General features: G+C 47.3%; 1 protein-coding gene across 6 annotated transcripts in view; it reads right to left on the bottom strand.

Moving 5' to 3' along the window:
* Positions 1-6,416: 6,416 nt before the first annotated feature.
* The window catches only part of CUNH1orf21 (chromosome unknown C1orf21 homolog), a 215,043-nt gene continuing 207,667 nt past the window's right edge, over positions 6,417-13,792 (bottom strand). For 5 of the 6 annotated variants that reach the window (XM_045877314.3, XM_045877315.3, XM_054508008.2 and 2 more), the window contains one exon: positions 6,417-7,234. In XM_045877314.3, coding sequence (XP_045733270.1) covers positions 7,196-7,234 — 39 coding nt within the window. In that variant the 3' untranslated portion in view covers positions 6,417-7,195. Of the gene's footprint in view, positions 7,235-12,380; positions 12,425-13,792 lie in introns of all 6 variants that reach the window. The other variant, XM_054508011.2, reaches the window with a different exon arrangement.

Below are 13,792 nucleotides of genomic sequence, written 5' to 3'. Positions count from 1 at the left end.
TGGCTCTACAGACAGGTCAGGACGACCAGGCGCTGTCCCCTGCATGTCTCTAAGCCAGAGCTAGCCCAGGTTAAAGCCCCTGAATTCAAACAGCGTTTGGAGGGAGGTAAGGTGCTGGGGTGGGGGGCAGAGGACACATGGGGACAAATCACGTCAGCAAGCAAGTGTGCGCTCCCACAGCAAGAGGGCAACCCCGGGCCCTGAGGCTGACCACACGTACCTCTCTGGCTGACCTCGGCTTCGGAGGGCAGAGCATGGTCTACAGCTCTTCCCTATCCCTCCCCTCCCCGTCCACATGCGGCCTCTGGGACCAGCCAGCTGACTGCCTGCCCTCACCCCCTCTCTTCTCCTCTCAATTCCCAGCTTCAGCTGCTTTGCTGCACACCAGCCCGAGAGCATACACTGTCCCTTCTGTGGGCTGAGTCCCATGCTGGGCCCTTTGTAACGCCCTCCCTCCGTCCTCTGACACACTTGAGCTTGGATGTCACCTCTTTCTGGAAGCCCCCGGATCCTCCAAGCTGGGCAGCTGCCACTTTGAGAAGCTCCCACAGCACCCGGGACTGATGCTTACGGTGTCCACACTGTCTCCCTGACTGATGGTAGGCTCCTCGAGGGCAGGAGCTGTGTTCGGCTTATAACCGGCTGTTGCGGGCGATTATACCAGGTGCTCTGTACATAGTCTGCTGGATGAATGAGTCCGCAACCCTAGAGAAGGCAATGCTAAAGATGCTCCATCTGGGACAACCTAGATGCAGGGGCCCCAAATGCACACACTGGTGTCGGAACGTCGCAGCGCAACGGCTGGGTTGCCAGTCGGGGCCACGCTGGATGAGCCGGCCAGGGCGTGAGAAACACCGTGGCTGAATGTGGCTGCGCCTGGCCCGTGTCCTCGGGGATGCGTCCTTTATGCACCAGGGCTTGGGACAGGAGGCCGGCCCCAGTATCCAGGCTAGAGGCCCAGCTGAGGCCAACGAGCCAGTGGCAGAGCATCCTGGTCCAGAGGGGGCACAAGGCCAGGTTGGCCAACAGACCTCCGTCCTCCTCACTGAGTCTAACTCAAAGTTTTGCAAGAGGGATCACTAGCTTTTCCTGTTCTGGCATTATTAGAGTTATGCTAATATTTTCCTAGATGTTATCTTAGAGATTAAAAAAAGCAAAGTACAGTTCTCCCTTGGAGTATTTCAATGATAAAGTAGTTATATATTTTCTTTCTCTAAGTACCTGTGTGTGTGTGTGTGTGTGTGTGTTAAGAAAAGAGATCCAAATTTAGAGTCCTAATAAGGCAGCTGCCTGGTTCTGTTCCAGGAAAATAGATATGCCTTTTTAAAAAATAAATTTGCATCTTGTTTTGAATGGAAAAGCTGGCTTGAAATCTATTGCGAAGCCTCCCTTCCCTCGCTCACTTGACGGTCAAGAAAGAACAGTCCCGGAAGGTCTGGACTGAAATGCCAAAAGAACAGGGGCTGTTTGAGCCCCTCTGGGTCTAGGCCAAATGGCCCCTAAGGTTCTAGAACTATTTGCAACCCTGGAGACCCTACGGCAGTTCTGGCTGAGTTAACGATGTTCTTTTTACTGCTTTTAAGTCTTACTCAATTGTGTTCAAAGCCCTGGGCTAAAAATAACTCTTGGAAAGGGAAAAAGGGAGAATTCTGGGTAGAGGGGGAAGACGGTATTAGAATGAGGACTTTGGTTTAGGAACGAATCTTGCTGAATTAAAGCCACTTCTCTGGCTTACAAGAGACAAGAGCCATTTCCCACATCATCTTGAGGGAATCTGACAATTGCCAGGTTTGAAAGAGGCAAGGTCTTGGGGATAGTTTTCATAGAAAACTGAACATACTAGCACCCCCTCTACACAAGGAAATGTTTTTGATTCTTTCAAGCCCAGTGAGGGCAGGGGTGGGCCCCCTCTAGGCAGCACCTTTAAGAGTTGCCATGGAGACGTGAGTCATCTGTTTTAGAGGACGTGCCTTGAAAAGCAAGGCAAGGAACTCTGGGAAGTTCTTGGGCCCTTCTGACCTTGGACACGTTATTTAAATGACTGTCCAAGTCACGACATGACTCTCCAAAACATTTAAGGTCTCGAAAGAGATTCACATTTAGTTGCAGTGCTTCAGCTGGCCTGGAAAATACAGACCCGGTTCAAACGTCAAAAAGAGACACCCAGCCCTGGCCCACAAGAAAGGATTTCAAGTCAATGGTCCAGGCCTTGTGTCTACCTTGGACGATCGGGTTCTCCCACCCTTCTCTGCAAGGTTAAGGCTTTTCACCCTAAAACGATGCAGTCTGGGATGAAATAAGCCTTGGGAGCCCAGAAAGAATCACAGCATTCAAAGGCCTGTTCTGGCTGCCTCTGGAATTTCACCGTACAAGTAACAGGTGCCTTTTCCAGATGCCGAAAGGGTTCCAGGAAGCGAGACATGTGCCTAAATACCCAAAGCCTTTTCCTTCTGGGCACTAAATTTCTGTTAGCCAGCGGCCTCTCGCAGTATGTGAGTAGCTCGCCAGATTCGGGAAGGCCAAGGAAAACATTCCCCATGGCAAACCCAGCTGGTGATGAGCCAAAGAGTGATTCTGGAAGAGAGAAGCCCCCAAAGGGTTCTTTTCACAGTGTTGCAAAGGGTATAGAAAGAATAACAAAATTCAGAAAATACTTGAATGACATCTTTCCTCCTTTCCCCATGGGCACTGATGGGGACAGACGCATTCTGTACTTAGGATACACTACTTGGAACATGAGGGTCACAAATTCACTTCACGGGATTACTGGGAGGATGACGCAAGACAATTACAAAATGCCTAGCACAGGATCTGGCACAGAGTGAGTATAAATAATAAATATCAGTTCCGTTTCCTCTTTCCCCAGGATTAGGTTAGATCCCAGATAAGGTACGAGAGTCTTCCTGAAAGACGTGGGAGAGCTAGTGAGCTTTAAGGTTGGTCCCATAAGTAAATACATTCACCCAGCATCCTCGGTTTCTGCTGTAGTTTTTGACCCTTTTCCGGAGACACGCGAAAAGGTGACTGAAGGACATTTTTCCCCCTTGGAAAAACATGTCCATTCACTGGCAAAAGGCAATTCATAGAAGTCATTCACAAAATTCCAAAGGTTTATTGCAAGGGCATTTGCATTGGGAAAGCTGACTGCCTCACCCAGGTGCACGCAGGTGCATGGGGGCCCGGGGGTCCGCATGAGACATCCAGAAGCCCACATCCCTGCCTCCAGCCACCTTTTCACCATGCCCCCAAATACCCATTCCCTCTCCCCGACCAGGTCTTCTTTACCTACTGGGGTTTTGCGCCACTTCACACAAAGCTTACTTTCTGAGAGGTACCAAGAGATAAAGCTCTGAAAATGCCTCCCAGGGGCAAAAGCACAGAAGGCAGATTTTCTGTCGAACGATCCGGTACGATCTAATACTTCTTTCTTTTTTTTTTTTGAATTTGGGAGCTGGGAGGAGGGAGGCTGCCTTAGACACCAAATCGTTTTGCTTTTCACAAAGAACGTATCAGAGTCCTCGAGTCCAAGATTCAGAGTCAGTATTTTCCCGGCTTGAGACATGGATCATTTTTCTTCCTATGAAACCAACATATTTAACAGGGTTTCTTTCCTAAGACCAGTAGGGATGGAGCGCTCCTTTCAGATTCTTGCCTAATGTCTAAGCAGAATTTGTAACCAATACGCTGGCCTGCATCACAGGCTCCTGAGGTAAAATTCGTGAGAGGTACAATCTCTGTTTTTAGCAGGCTTCTGGGACAAAAAAAAGTCTCGATGAGGCTGGGAGGAGGGCAGTTAGAACTCGAAGCGGGATGGCATCCAGTGGGATGGAAACGCGGGCGCCATCATCCCTGGGCTGCACCGGGGGGCTGTCCAGTGGCAGGCGTGGGGGGGGCGTCATCCTGGGCTGACTCTGGGGGCGCCCCCGACACGGAGGGGCTTCCCTGCCTGGCACAAAGGACCTGAGGCTACTCCCTCCTCCGCCAGCCCATCTCTCACTCGAGTCAGAGCAGCCCAGTCTCAGAGCAGGGGCCGTGCAGAGGGGGAGAGACCAGTCTCCCCCCAGGCCCGTGGGGGGCTCCCGCTGCTGCCGCAGGCTGACCTAGTGTCCTCGTCTCTGCACTTCATTCGTTCTTTGTCCCTAAATCGGCCAGAACACCCCTCCATGCTCCAGCCTGGGGGCTAGGAGGCATGGCTGAGGTTCTCTGGCAGTAACAAACACGTACGCGGTTATGGACAGCAAGTACTCCATGATCCTGAATCTCCGCCAACCAAAAGAAAGCAGCGCATATTCTGCTGAACTCTGACAACTCCACAACTCGGAGTACATAAAGCGTGTGCGATCCAGCTGGAAACCTTCTAGACGGTCGGCCCCACTCGCTGGCCCCCAGGCCGCTGGACTGTGAACTGCACCCAAGCCCACCGCCATGCTATCAACTCTCTCTGCTGAAGGCATCTCAATGTCCATTTTTCGTCCTTCCTTTTTCTACCTCCTTCCCCCAGGCCACTCCCCGCTCCCCTCCCTCCCTCCCTCCTTCCATCTCCCTGAGTCGTCAGCGGGCAGAAGCACTAGTTTCTGGATGATTCTTTTCATGGTATCTGAGACAATCTGCTTCATGTTCGGATACACGGGGAGAAAAAAGGGCGAAATATTTTTGCATTAGACCTTTTGCAGAAGCCATAAAAAAATAAAGTACAAACACAAATCACTTGACAATTTTATGATTAAAGCCAACGATGGAGAAAACAGACAGAGTGTTGCTAACATAATCAAGTATCTCATGCCAACCCACTCAACCACCCCATTTCTCAGATCTATTTCTAGATATACCAAATTTGTCTGCAGATGAAATCACGTCTGCACATCAAAGAGTTAAACTTGGGAGACAAGAACTCCAGGTGAAAAGCCCCTGGGTTCACAGGAACCAGTTTCTAGTTTTATGAAACACTCAAAAGTCAACTTCCCAAGAAACACTTGGTTCTGGGCACATGTGTATCATGTCAAAATGCTAAACAGACTAGAAAAAATGATATGAGCATGTATCATCTTTGGGTAGAAGGTGGGCGGTTTTTCTGGGAAGACACTCTGAGACACCGGGTAGAGCAGCCCCGTGGAAGATGCTTAGTGCCTGCGACCCTCTTCCTCGAGAGGAATCAGAAAATCACATAACAGTGAACAAAGTCCCACGTGGACAAGATTCAGGTGGGGCTCAGCAGTTCATTTACAGCTGAGGAAAACTATTTTAGTCACTTGGCCAAAAACCATACAAAGGGAGGGAACGTAAACCCCTAGGCGACTTGACTCTCTCTGCATTTTTCTGCTTGAAGCAGGATAAAAAGCCTTAAATTTTGGCCGCATCTCTATTTATGTAACAACCACAGCTGCTCCCCAAAGTAGCTGTGGCTGCCTGAAAGAATTAAGGGCTTTTGTTGCTACCATGTGAGTCTGTTTTCTGTAGCACTTGACTGAGTTTCCTGCCCCTCGCTTCTGTGCCCTGGGGTCTAACGGCAGATGAGGAATCTCCCCATTAGCCCATCCCTGGTGCCATCCGTTACACGGATGGATTTTAAAGTCAAGGCTCATCTTCTCAGCAAGAGCACATTTAGCTTCTTATTCTGGTCTGTGGCAGGTGATCTCTCGGCTACCCAGGACAAACAACGACTCCCCACCTTTGGACGGTGGCAGTGTGGCTGATCCCGAGCCCCTCACGTTCAAACCACCCGAGAGAGAAACCTACAGTGCTCCTTCTGTGTTTCCGTGGCCCAAAGCCCCACCTGGCCTGTTGGCATAGCATTTAGCAGGGTGCCCTGCCCTGAAAGTAACAAAGAGAACCCTCGTCCAAGCTATCAAACGTGTTAAAAAAATACAAAAGTTATTTTCTCCTTTTGATTGCTATTTACTTGTGACAACATTTGTTAAAAATATTACTTCTGTCTTTGAGAAGAGATCATTCTCTTCATATAATATGGAAAAATAAACTCTACCAAACCCACAGTTCACATTCCCCAACACTGCCCCAGGGCTTTGGCTTCCGCATCTGCAAAGAGCATCACCAGGGTCAATGTACTAGGTTTCCAGTAGGCGAATGCTTGGCACTGTCCTGGCCAGTGCCACGAGCGAGAGAAGAAGTGGCAAGACTCACGGAACATTCGGAAGGGAGCGAGTGAGGACGTAGGATGGCTTATCTGCTAACAAAAGGAAAGGACACAGGGTGGTTTCGGGCCTTCCTAAAACGTCGAGGGGGATGTCCCCTCATCTCCCCTGACCACTGGCAGCCCTGCCAATGGTGGCGGATGATCGATGGGAGGGTAGGGAGCCAGGAAGCTCAGTCATCGGTGTCCCTGCAAAGGAGGGCTCATCTTCCGCACCCAAGATCACTGTAAGACACTGAACTGGATGAATGGGAGAAGACAAGGATACATAAAAACAGTAAAATGTTTATTTTCTTAGAAAAAAAAAGGGGGGGGAAAGAGGGATTCAGAATGATCGTGATCACACCTCCATCGGCATCTGAGCAAAGCCAATGTTGCAAGCTTATCCTTGATGAAGATACCTAGTCAACGAAACCACCTGCTGCCCACTCCTACGTCACTCCGTCACTCCGGGAGTCACGTCCCCACGTGCTTTTAATGGATAATGGCTTCTTTACTTCTTCTCAGCAGAGAAACAAGGCTTGCCATAGCAACCATCCCATCTCCAAAGCGCAACAGTGCCAGTGAGAAGCAAGGCTCTGGACCACTCAGGAGAGACAGAGAGGGAGGAGAGAGGGAAGGAGACGCTTGTCTTAGAAGCAGAATAGTTCTACAACAGAAGTTTGATATCTGAGTTCACCACTACCTCATCTTATATAGAAAATAGTTTGGAGAGCATCTGTAAAACCAACAGTGTCTTTAAGGTGACATTGCAGAGCTTTGCTGCATACCTGGACACAAGAGAAGTGAGAAGTTGCAACGAGTTTTAACTAGCAGCAACAAAGAAAGTTCGATAACAGTTTTTTGTGTGTGTGTTTGTTTTTAGCAATATTCCTTTGCAAGTTCGTTAAGAAACACTGTAATTTAATGGGGCATACGATATGGAACGATCTTCTTTTTGCTAGAGTGCTGTTCGCTGGAGAGAACCGACCTTTGCAAAGATTTCAACTGGGGTGTAACCTATTTACACAGTAGTGGCTCCTGGTTTCAGTGGTAGAATGGGCGCTATGTGATATCCTCTTCTTCGGAACAGTAATCTCGACCCTTGAGGGGAAAAGAGAAGGACAGCACGTGAGTGAGAAATTCAAAGCAGAACCCGAGACGGTGAATCACCGGCAATCTTCTCTCAATGTCTATATCCTTGGGAGAGAACTCAGGCTTTTTCAGGGACTACGGGGCACAAGGGAGAGAAGTCGCAAATTCGTGTCGGCTGATTTATCAACAGTATATGCCTCAGGGCACGGAAGTGTTCCCAAGCCCCAAATAAGCCCTTACTTTATATTGGTAAGAACTTATATTAGGCACATACAAGACTCAGTCTTTCACCAAGAAATTACCAAATGGACGATCCATTCAGGAGACCAAGTTCTCAAGAGCAAGAGAAACTGAAATAAACAATGAACAAGTCCCTTTTGGCTGGGGTCAGGGCTGCTCATAATCTACGGTTGTATCTCCATGTCTGGAATTTATAATTTTACAGAAGGGAGGGTATAATCCAGGGATGTCTTAGTTTGAATCCACTCTAACAGGGGGTTAAAAAAAACCCCAAAGATTCACGGACATCTGTATAACAAATCTGGGACTATGTCTGGTACTATGCTTGGTACGTGTAGGATGCACAAGAAAGGCGAAAATGCTTTTTTGATTCATTCGCTACCAAAACAGGTCACTTGAAGGCTTAAGGACTATACACAATCGTTACTTTTGAACATTTTTCATCCTCTCTCCAGGAGGTTATACACTCTATGAGGGCATGGTTAGGACTGGGATTTAAGCGTCACATCTGACCCAGCCGGGTTGCCTTGGTCAAAGCATTCAGCTTCTTGGTCTGTAATCCCTGAGATAGGACAGGAACAAAAGTACCCTCCCTGCCCACATCACAGTGTCAGAGATAAGGGCTTTGTAAAAGGTCAGGTATTAATACTATTTGTACCCTTCAACCTGTCTCTTTTTGTATACACATGCTTAAATTTTGGGGGGGGGGGGTGGGATATTCCTTTAAGAACAGAATGCTCTACATAACTGGAACTTATTCTTAAAAGTAAACTTAAAGATAGTAACAATTTTGCATGAAACTAGTTCTCAAGTGTCTTATAGGTTTCCTTGTCACAGTATCTGTACACTGAACATATTTCACGTTCTCCTAATAGTTGAGCGTCATCATAGTGAAGGGCTGTACCATCTGGCCAGGCAGTCATCCTGGCTCTGTGATTTACTAACTCTGGCATCTTCATCAAGTTACCTCTCTGTACCTCAGTTTCCCCATCGGTAGAGTGAAGAAAACAATAATACCTACTTCACACGGTTGCTGAAGATTAAACAATAGTCGTAAGGTGATGGGATAGGGCCCAGCACAGCATTCTGTACACGTTGTATGTGTATATGCAGATGTGTTTGGTAAAAAAAATGCTGCCAGCTGCCACGTGGTGAAGTCTCTGGGGCCTGTGAAGCACGAGAGGTTGCCAGCTCCCATGCTAAATGGCCCCAGCTTGCTTGTTCTCTTCGAACAGGACTCACTAACGAGCGTGTTTTGGTTTCCCACCCCTGCTACTTGCAGTTTCTGAGCCCCATGTCACCTCCAGGCTTACTTTACCTGTGGTGTGAAACATCTCCTGGGCAAAGAAACTGGGTAAACAATCTCCCCGAGAAGAGAAGCATGCACCCAGTAGTCATCCCCATCAACAGCCTCCCTGGTGATGCCGCCTGAGCGGATTCCATCCTAGCGTTGGCCCAGGCCACTCAGGGGAGCCACGTGTTGGAGAGCCGGAGAAGAGAACCTCGTGGACCCTGACGGTTGGGAGTTCAACTCTTCAATGGGAGAAACAGGACACATCCAAACACACCAGCACAGTGCTAGAAACAGATCGGATGATGCTGTCCCACAGATCCTCAACTCGTGAGGCTCAGAGAGGAAATCTGCAAATGGGCACCGGGTGTTTAGCTAGAGGGGAAAAGCAGGGCTCGTGCAGTTTTTATTAGGAAAGGAAAGAGGACATATCCAGCGTATAAACGGACAGACACACTGTTGTGTGACAACAGGCAAAATACTGGGCTTTGGTTTCCTGGAGATAATCGTGGTCTCTGTTTCAGGGTTGTGATCAGGAGTCAATGGGAAAAACAGTGTGTGGCAGGTAGTCAGTCAAGGTCAGCTGCTGTTGCTATCAATGTGATCATTGTTATTATATACCCTGTGTCTGGCCAGGCAGGGGGCTGGGGTCTCCTTCCTTGTGGCTGTCGGTGAGAGGACTGTGGTCATAAATTGTGATCAGATAGATGGCGGGGAGACCTTCCTCCTGCCCCCCCAGCCTTGTACCCCAGATAGGCCAGAACCCTGTGCACTTGGATAAAACTTCTGTGGCTGACACTAAGTCCCTTTCCTTCTATCTAAATGAGACCGCAAATCAAAGGCTCAGCCAGCTAATGTGGTGTTAACGCAGCGAGAGCTTTTCAGAGCCTCCAAGTTCACTGCCACCACAAGGGAACACCCCCTTTGGAGGGACAAATCTGTATCAACTGTCTGTGTAAACCTAAGACTACAATGATCATTTCCTGAGCATTTGCTTCTCGGAAATTATAATCACTCTGAGGAGGAGGAGGAAAATGGCATGAGTTGCTTTGCAGACATTATTTCCTTGAGGGCTGATGCCGACCCTGTCAGGGGGAGTGGTGCCCTGTCACCTGGAGGGAAACCTCAGAGGGGCCCAAGACCACAGGGTTCATCCTCACCCTTTTTGTTATGACTGCAGTGAGCTGACAACTAAATTCAAATTGCAATCAGTTCCGTGCTTGTTATTATCACGGGCCTGCAGCTCCGAGAACCAAATATTTCATGGACGGAAAACTTGGAAATCAAAGGCTTGGAGAGTAACAGCTCCCAGAGGGCCGGCGCCATTCTAAGGATGGGGAACCTGAGAACCGTCACAGGAACACCCCACCTGCACGTGGGCAGCCTTCTACAACATGACTGCACGATTCATGTAAATCTGTGAAGAACTGTGCTAAAAAGAAAACATGAAAACCTTCAGCTGGCAGAAGGCAGAGGTGGGAGTGAGCTGGGTTTGGGAGGAACACGGCAATCCTCCTGAGGCAGCCCTACCCCGTAAAGGGGCTACAAAAGGGACGTCTGTAAAGAGGCCTCCCGTAGTCAGAATTGGGGCCGGGGGACACAATTCCACCCTTGTGCAAAGGACCCACGGAAAGCTACAGGGAACAAGATTCTTACGAGGCCCCCGCAAGCTGGAAGGCCAGAAAGTCCTGGTGATGCTGACAAGGAAGGGCTGTTTGAAGAACCACAGGGGCATCTTGGTGCAGACTCAAAAATCTCGAAGAGCTCTTGTCTACAGAGATTTTCCCCGCCACACCCCTACTCTGTATAAGTTTCCATGTCCTCGTCAGCTGTCTGTGCTATCTCCTTGGAAACTTAAAGAAGTTTATGTCAGCTCAGAACATACATTTCCAAGGTTCTAGGGTAAGGATTCTTTGTTTGTTGAAATGTCCAGGCTAAGTATTAGGGATATTAAGGAAGAGGGAAGGAAGGACCATTATCCTAACTTTAAATCCTGCTAAAAAGGAGCAGCTCAAAGAGTGACTTCGAACAAGAGAATTGCTCCTCCAAAGTACCTACAGTGCTTTTCTCCTTAAGTTTAACTAGACAAATAGTCAAGGACTGGCCGTCTAGTTGCAGGTGTGATTTTATCTTGTAAGTCTCTAGTACATTTCTGTAGACCTGTGTGCATTCAGCCTAATACATACACCTCAAGTACATAACACTCAGCTGTGAACTGAGTATTTTTCCAGTGGGGTAGATCAGAACCATATGGTTGTTACTGAGAGGATGCATCAAGTCTCCATTTCTCCATCTGTAAAATGGGGACAGTAAGACCTAACATGCAGTTAGGAAGGAATGCAGCTGCTGAGGGAATTAGAAGTAATACATGTAAGGTGTTTAGCAAAGCTTGGCACATGGGAGGGAGGTAATTAATAAATTAGGGCTCTAATGATGATATTAAAAAATGAGATCAACAGATGCAGGAGTGAATAAACTGTCTAGGTGAGAAATTGGGACCACAGCTGAGTGAGTCAGTTACATTCAGGTCCTCAAACAAGTCAGGCACTTGGGTGCTTGTCCCTCTTCCTCCGTCCTGACTGGCTCCCCCTGCCTTCAGCCCTCCCCACATCCATCACTTCTCATTTTCTGGATCTCTGCCCAAATGCCACCTCAGGTTCCCTGAACACCTTATACACAATAGCACTTCCCTTACTCTGCTTCATTTTTGTTTATATTACTTATCATTTCCTGACATTAATATATTAATTCCTTTTTTTTATTGGCTGTTTTCTCTCTTGAATAGAAGCAATAGGCAGGCAGGGACTGTTTTATGCAATGCTGCATCTTCAGGACTCAAGACTAGTGTTAGCCACATGTGAGATGCTCAATGAGTATTTGTTGCATCAGTGAAAGGATGAAAAATATCTAGAGTTATAAAAAAAAAAAAGAAAAATATCTAGAGTTGTGAAGTTTCAGAGTTGAAAGGGGACTGAGAGGTTTCCCCCTCTGACCTTGCATCTAATGTAGGATGGGTCTCCATTTACCCCATTCCAGACTGGGAGTCTTCTCTTTTACGCTGGAAAATGTCAGATAGTTTTCCATGCTGCCCATGACACTGTTCAACAGCTGGACCCAAACTGCCTCTTTGTAATTCCCAAAGAATGGCTTAATCCAGGCCTTTGGAACCAAAGGATCATTCTTCCCAGACCGACAGCATCCCTTGGTCCCTCATCTGCAAATAACAGGGCTCCACCTAGGTCTCTCCCTTGCAAGGGTGCCACTTTCCCCATGATCTTATTAAAACGGACCCATCAAAAACATCACCTGCGCAGAATAAGATATTCCAGATACACAGCATAAGAGAGGTAAGGATTCAGTAGCTGACAAAGGTGATCACCAGGAATGGCAGATTCCAAGAGAATGGATGTGCTAAATCTTAATAATACAACAGAACTTCTGTCAAGGTTCTGGAGAGGGAAATAGCTCTCAGGGAAAGAGGGAAATAAACTTATACACAAAGGAATAGAAAAAGATCGCAAGAGAAAAGATACAAAGAGGAACACACTTGATCATGTGAAAATGAACTTTTGTGGGGTAAAAAATAATAAAATAAAAAGGCAAATTTCATAATGGGAGAAATACCTGTAGCATTCAGTGTGTCAGTAAGTTATAGGAGAAGCTCAAACCTATAAAAAATGGACAGTAAGAGGATCTCAGTAAGAGGGAAGGAAGGGTATAAACTAGAAACTCATTCAGAATGAAGTAAGACCAGTGAACACAGAGATAGGAAAATGGTCTGCTTCAGTCATCAGAAAATATACATCAAATAATTAGATATTATTGAAAAATAGAGGCACCCAATTCTTGAGAGTACACGAAGAAATGTAACTCTCCTATCTTGCCGGCAGCTATGTCAAATGGTATAGCAGCTTTGAAGGTTAACTTGGTAATACCTACTATGAGTCATAAAAATGTTCATACCCTTTATTATAGCAATCACTGAAATCAGTCTCTAAGATAAACCCCCAGATATATGTTTTTTTTTTTAAAGATTTTATTTATTTATTTATTTGAGAGAGAGAATGACAGAGAGAGAGAGAGAGCACATGAGATGGGGGAGGGTCAGAGGGAGAAGCAGACTCCCTGCCGAGCAGGGAGCCCGACGCGGGACTCGATCCAGGGACTCCAGGATCATGACCTGAGCCAAAGGCAGTCGCTCAACCGACTGAGCCACCCAGGCGCCCCCCCCAAATATATGTTTTAAAAAAATATATGCATTGTTTCCCTGGGGCTGGAAGTGGGCATGGGGATTGACTGTAAGCAGGCAGGAGGGACCTTCTTGAGGTGATGGCAATGTTCTAACACTGGAAGGTGGTGATGGTTGCATCATTTGGTAAATTCACTAAAAATTACTGCATTGCACATATAAAATGAGTAAATTTTATGCCATGTAAATGTTATCTTCGTAAAGTTCTTAGAAGTATATGTACAAATATTTTCATTGCAGCCTTTTTACTAGGCATGAAAAAAACCTCGATCAAATATCCCAAAGAAAAAAAGGGGGTACTAAGGGATGGTCCAAGCACACTCTGCGACCAAAGAGACACATAAACAAAATGAGCGGACTCGTCACCCCCTGTGTCCCAGCAGCTCCTGCTTGGATACCACTGCATTTTCACACATATTGTTCCCTTCTCGCAGACCCCCCTCCCCAGCTGTCTCCCCGTGGCCACTCAGCCTTCACGGTGGTGGTTCCAACATCGTATCTTCAAGTGACATTTCCCCCAGTTGCTCAGGGAGAATCTTTTCCCTTCCATCCCACCACCATGCTTTATAGTGATTTTAGCCAAAATGTTTGCCTCCCTTACTCTAGGCAGCAGGATGTGTCTCATTCATCCTTGTGTGGCCCACGTCACAATGGTTATGAATACGCAGGCATTTGGAGGGAGGTGTTGCTGTGCATGCGTGCGTGTGTGTGTGTATGGAGGTTGTTACATGATGTTTTCTGGAAGTGTCTTGGACTTTAATAAGTGAAGCAAGTTGTCAACACTTTG

The sequence above is a fragment of the Mirounga angustirostris genome, unplaced genomic scaffold (genome assembly GCF_029215605.1).
Source record: "Mirounga angustirostris isolate CCGP_5_RB_7025 unplaced genomic scaffold, mMirAng1.0.hap1 SCAF_6, whole genome shotgun sequence".
NCBI classification, from domain to species: Eukaryota; Metazoa; Chordata; class Mammalia; order Carnivora; family Phocidae; genus Mirounga; species Mirounga angustirostris.
Note: the sequence above shows the minus strand (reverse complement) of the source record. Positions and strands in the feature narration are given on the sequence as shown.